This window comes from Engystomops pustulosus, chromosome 3 (genome assembly GCF_040894005.1).
Source record: "Engystomops pustulosus chromosome 3, aEngPut4.maternal, whole genome shotgun sequence".
Lineage (NCBI taxonomy): Eukaryota > Metazoa > Chordata > Amphibia > Anura > Leptodactylidae > Engystomops > Engystomops pustulosus.
The window spans coordinates 91,112,098-91,118,272 of NC_092413.1; the positions used below are offsets into that span (position 1 = coordinate 91,112,098).

The window sequence follows — 6,175 nt, forward strand, 5'->3', positions numbered from 1 at the left end:
ATGGGCTGTATGCAGCTCCCACCTCCGGATGAAGGGCAGTAAATGTGTATGTAAGTGCTGTCACACGTAGTGGTTTAATTCTACATGGGGCGTGTCACAGCCGATATATGCGTTTCTATGCGAACACGTGCGATCGGCAACCAGCACCCAATACCTAGTTTTGTCTAAATGACCCCGGATGCTGGTTGCCCATAGCATGAATTTGCATAGAAACGCATATATTTAATCGGCCGTGGCACATCCCTGTGCGATTTGATTCCGGAATAAAAACGCTATGGTCTGACAGCACCCTAAGGGATGGATCCTGGTGGCTTGTAACTCTGATTTTGTTTACAGAGCACAGAAGCTTCATGCCAGAGACGCTGCAGAGAAGCCAAGCTGAAAGTTAGCAAGAAGCAAACACTGCAGAGCCACAAGCTGTATATATGTATCCTGCCTGTTTATGGACAGTCTGCAGAATTCAGACCACCTGCATCAGCCACGCAAAGCCTTCTAGTGCAGACAGTATAACTAAGGAGCCATAATATCACATTTCTTGTCAGGCCCTGTATACACACAGACATGGCCAGTATACAGTACATTTACATCCCTGCTATGCTAAGGTTAAATATTAACAATTCCTAGAACACATTTTTGTTATCCTAGGGATTGCTATAACCTTTACTGGACTGAAGCGCTGCTACTGACAAGAGCAAACATAAATGGCCTCTACACCACTGTTGTGTGCTAAAGTCATAGCTCAGGGCAGCAGAGATCCGTATGATGTCTGCATGTCAACATATTGGGAAACAGTCATTTCTGCATCACTTACTCTAATGTGTTAATTAAAGGAGCACTAAAAGCCACAGTACAAAGCACAGGAAAGTGCAGCCACTATGAATCATCACATATGTATGCAAATGTCAGAATTCGGAATTCAACTTTTTATAGTCCCCATTAAAAAACCTATTTTTCACCAGATTTTACCCCATTAAACTAGCAGCACCATCAGGTAGGGTATGAAATTTTCCTCCTAGAATTCCCTCTGAAATCTCACCTAATAGAAAATTAGAAGAGCCAGAAAAGTGTCTGATTCATAAGCGGCGCCACAATTTTGCAGCAGTCGTGAGTGTTGGAAAACACCAATATTGTGGTGCCGACACTTCATAAATTAAGGCGCAAGTGGAGCAGCAAGAAAAAAAAATCAGCCAGTTTTACGTTTGAAAGTTAATCATAAATGCCCATTTTCTAGTCTGGGCATACACAAGGCCTAACTTATTGTTACTTATAATATATTTATAGTATAGTATACATGCTCTTTAATTGTAATTCTCTTTTCTTGATATACGCAATATTCAGTACCTAAGGTTTAAAATCTTCCTAGGGCCAGGTTTACACAGTGCAGTTTGAAAAAACAAATATACAAAATAGAACAATAAGATGTTTCCTGCTACTTCTCTTCCCTTAAGTGGCTCCTTTATGGGCATTATGATACATTTGTCACATCTTTAGACACATTTGTCCAGCTTTATACCACGTTTTGGTTGTCTTAGTTTGCTTTAGTATGTATGGCAAAAAATTTGTCACGCAGTGGTACAGTGTTAGGAATGTAAAGGTACATCCACACAAGTAGCATGCACAACATGGTATATAGTAGGAGTAGCCAGGGGTGTAACTACAGCGGTAGCAGCCATAGAAGCCGCTATGGGGCCCACAGTGTCAGGGGGCACCATCATCCGACCTGACACTTAAAGAATGGTGGATGTGCATCTTTATGCACCTTTATGCACCCATCTTATTGGGGGTCATTTACTAAGGGCCTGAATTGCCTTTTTCCGAAAATTAACGGTTTGCGCCGAATTGCCCCGGGTTTTTGAATGGGAAAAAAAGGGCAGATTTTTTTTAAAAATGTGTCACTCGACACGCACTTACCTGCACCCATAAATCTATTCCTCGTCCAGTCCATTCCCTTCCTTGGTTGAACTTGATGGACATGTTTTTCAACCGTATAAACTATGGTACTATGAAGTGCATTTACATTGATTTCTTAATTTAAAAAATAAATAAATCAGATGTTTTTGTAAGCTTAATGATGCACTCGTGGCACTATTGCTGGCAGATCTACCCAGTGCTTATTCGTCGGTCCATTCTAGCATCAGAACCTACAAGAAATCCTCTGGTTTCAGATATTTTAGGCCACTATTTTGCTCCATTGTAGCGGTTGAATTCTGCGTTGGAATACACAGGAAATAAATGATTGTTTTTCCAGTGTAATGTATGGGATTATGATATCCGAGATTTCCAAGGACAGCATGCCGATTGTTTTATCCAGACCGTTTCATGTCAGTATTGTGTATCAGTTATTTTTCCTTGTCCTTATGGCATTTGTTCATCAGTATATCTACTTCTTTGCAAAAACAAAACCAATGATGGATTACATGAACACAAATGTCATGTTTTTTTTTTTTTTGCGGACCTATAGGGGGTCATTTACCTTTAGTCAGGAGACGTGTTTGTCTTTATTTTGCTTGTTGGGTTTTGAACTTGTTTCATTTATCTTAAAGGTTGATAAAACAGGCGGCTAATTCTGTGGGGTTTTTGCAACTTTTTATTAAAAAGTCACGTACTCTTATGCAAAGTTTTTCCTACAGATAATGGATCAGGCTGCGTTCCCGCGTGGTGTTTCTGTCGCGTTTTTAAACACATCCAAAACAGAAGTGGGAGGGGCTTGGCCAAAATGGATATGTGTTTTCAATGAAACACATGAGTTACTTTGGGAACGCATATGCGTTTTTGCCAATGCATTTTGTATGCGTTTAAAAATTGCCAGAAAAACACCCCATGGGGACAAAAAGTGAAATGTGCAAAGCATAAAGAAAATAAAGTATGAGACTGATGTGTGAATAAGCCCTTATGCTGCCGTCACTGAATATGATTTATTGGATTGAGCACAGGCTGCAGAAACGTCTGTGACAAATGTGAGGTGTGTGAACACCTTCCTAGAAGGGATTACACAAGTGCAGTCTGTGGTGGTTCTGGTGTCAGACGGTACAGTGACAATGGAAGTCTTCCTCCATGACTGATGGAAAGTTTCCACCTAGCGGCAGGCGAGCAGCTCACACGTGTCACCAGGGCTGCTGGATCCCCTCCAGCTCCGGCTGTGCTCCTCCTTAATCCAGGTTTTACTTGTGCTGCTGCTGCTGCTCGGCTTTTCTCTTCCTCCCCCATTGCTCCTCCCTTGTGCAATCCTATATGAACGAGCAGGGAAGAGGCAGCTCAGCTCATTGTTGGCCAGTCCCGATGCCTCTCGCTGTGGAGTGAGCGCTGCTGCAGGATCACATTCCAGCCTCACACAAAGGCAGAGCTGCTGGGAGCCCTCGGATTGTGGCACAGATCTCTCCCAACGGGTAAGTGGCCATTGTCTGCTCTGTGGCAGTGCCATGATTAATAATTCAGCTAAAGTTGCCTTGGCGGTCAGGTTACCTCTTGTGATCAGTGTGTGAGGAGGAAAGTATCAGTAAGTTGTGTGCTGACCACTCCTTGCATCCCTTTAAATGGTGGCAGGCTGAGCCCCTGTCCATGCAGCATATGGGCATGACTTGCTAATGATGTAGGACCTTTGTTTGCATTGTTGGGAGCCCCTCAGTGACTGCAGGAAGTTGAATATTGCTAGAATGGATCTGTCATGGATGCTACAAGAGATGTGTCTGGCTGTGGGGACGCTGATACTTTGCTGATTGCCTGTGTAACCTTTAATGATGGCCAGAGCCTTTGTAGGACTAGTGCTGAGGCTTCATTACTGAAGGCGTCTTGTGTGCCTTTGTCACGGAGTCTCCAGTCACACTGTTGTGTTTTCCAGGGATGGAAAGGTAATGTATACATGTTATCAGCATAATGCAGGGAATGAGCCAGGGCTTGATGTCTGAGCAGCTCTGCAGATGGTGACACTTGCTCTGTGTTTTAATTCATCATTGCCTGGATAAGCGCGGAGATCAGATGCCTTTGATTCTGTGTCAGTAGTTGTTTTATCTGCCAGACAGTTTCTTATATTTTCTTGCTCTCTTCCTAGGTGTGCAATGGCAGACCATATCATGGCAATGAATCATGGTCGGTTTCCAGATGGAACAAATGGTCTTCACCACCACCCTGCTCATCGGATGGGAATGGGTCAATTTGCGAATCCTCACCAGCAGCAGCAACAACAACAACTTGCCTTTAACAGTTTGATGGGCGAGCACATGCACTACAGCACAGGGAATATGAACTCCAACAATGGCATCAGGCATGCCATGGTAGCCGGGAATGTAAATGGCGGACATCCTAATGGCAGTATGGCACCAGCGGCGAGGTTTAACAATTCACAGTTCATGGGACCCCACGTTACAAGTCAAGCTCAGCTCAGTGCTAGCATGCAGCTCCAGAAGCTGAACAATCAATATTTTACACATCATCCTTACCAACATAACCACTATATGCCGGACTTGCATCCTGCAAATCATCAGATAAATGGGACAAACCAGCATTTCAGAGACTGCAATCCAAAGCACAGCACTGGCATGCCTCCGTCGGTGAGCCACGTCCCTGCAGCAATGCTGCCTCCTAGTGTTATAGACACTGACTTCATAGATGAGGAAGTTCTTATGTCCTTGGTGATAGAAATGGGTTTGGATCGTATAAAAGAACTACCGGAACTATGGCTGGGACAGAATGAATTTGATTTTATGACAGACTTTGTATGTAAACAGCAACCCAACAGAGTCAGTTGTTAGGCCTGGAGTGAAAATTGAATTAAAAACTTTGAACATTCCTCCTTGGACACAGAACCTTGCTTCCAGAGTCCACTATAATCTGTACAGAATATACATATATATATTTTTTCTTTCTTTCGAGTCCCACATTTTTATTCCTGATCCTCCGCCCCCCCCCCCCCACTGCCTTGTTATTTGAGCCACTATTTCTACAAATAGGGTGTTTCAGCAGATTTGTCTCCTGTCTCAAGTCGTCCATGTTTGCTGTGTTGACAGAAGTCCATTTCAGTTTGTTTCTTTGGACTGCATCAACATAATAATATTGTTGGTTGCATGAACCTTGACAGCAGGTCTTTGCTGCACTAAAGCTGCCATCTTGCTTCAGTTAATCTATGCATTGCTGTGCACCATTTTACTTTGTTTTTGTTTTGTTTGTTTTTTTTGTTTTTAACTGGAAGTTTTAACAAATGGGCCATGCCTTGCTGGATCAGGAGAAGTCCTACTGTTATTTAATGATATTTTTTTTTTGTTTTGTTCACCCATGTACATACTACAATTAGGGTGGAATGTAATCGGTGTAAAACATTTCACAAATGCTTTTTTCCCCAAAAAAATATGTTTGACACTGTGCTAATATAGCTGATTTAGATCATGGAAAATACTACTGTGTTGAAAGCTTTTTAGGAAATTTTGACAGTATTTTTGTATAAAACCTTTTTTTGAAAAAATACTTGTTAATTTATTCTATTTTAATTTGCCAATGTCAATAAAGAGCTGCAACGTGCACTATTCTACTTCGTTCTAACTTTTTAAATATTGGTTTGCGTCTCACATGCTGCACCACGTTTATGTGTCAGCAAGAATTACAAATTCAATTGCAGCTTAAGGTAGTGTTTTTTGTTTTTGTAGCTTGTTGTAAGATTTAACAAACTGGGGACCCAAGTGGTATAATCATTTGGGGGGGTTTCTGCAGTAGCAACTCTGCTGTTGAACTGCATAAAGACTGGGGGAGATTAATCATGAGTTTCTGATTGGTCTCTAGGAACAACTAGAACAGTTTTACTTCAGAGATTGGCTTTCATTTTATAAGCAGGTGTGGGAAAATGAAAGCTGAGCTCTGATTGGTTGCCATGGGCAACTAGAACAGTTTTACTGAGACTTATGATAAATCTCCCCCAGTCGGTGTATAGTAGATGGAATTTTTTTAAAATCCCATCCACATGCTGCATAAAGACCTCCTTGTGAGGCATTCAACAACTGGAAACTCCACCCCCAATACAAAAAAATGTGTCCAAATTATTTTTTTTGCCTTGGCTGAAATCTCTGTAGAAATCAGTCAGTGTTTTAAGTGCAGCCCCCTACTTTAAGCCGTGGAGATTTGTACCTTGGCCACAACATGAGAACCCAGCATAATTCTGAAATATGAAATTAAAATCTGACAAGGAGTG

General features: G+C 42.0%; 1 protein-coding gene across 1 annotated transcript; it reads left to right on the forward strand.

The window, feature by feature from the left end:
- The first annotated feature begins 3,229 nt into the window (after window positions 1-3,229).
- CITED2 (Cbp/p300 interacting transactivator with Glu/Asp rich carboxy-terminal domain 2) lies at window positions 3,230-5,521 on the forward strand. Its single transcript, XM_072141384.1, has 2 exons — window positions 3,230-3,386; window positions 4,049-5,521. Exon 2 carries the CDS (start codon window positions 4,056-4,058, stop codon window positions 4,746-4,748), a length of 693 nt encoding a protein of 230 aa, XP_071997485.1. The 5' UTR covers window positions 3,230-3,386; window positions 4,049-4,055; the 3' UTR covers window positions 4,749-5,521.
- Window positions 5,522-6,175: the final 654 nt, after the last annotated feature.

What these genes read in the sequence shown, in the direction of transcription:
- CITED2 (XM_072141384.1), top strand. Translation starts at nt 4,056, where the DNA reads ATGGCAGACCATATCATGGCAATGAATCATGGTCGGTTTCCAGATGGA.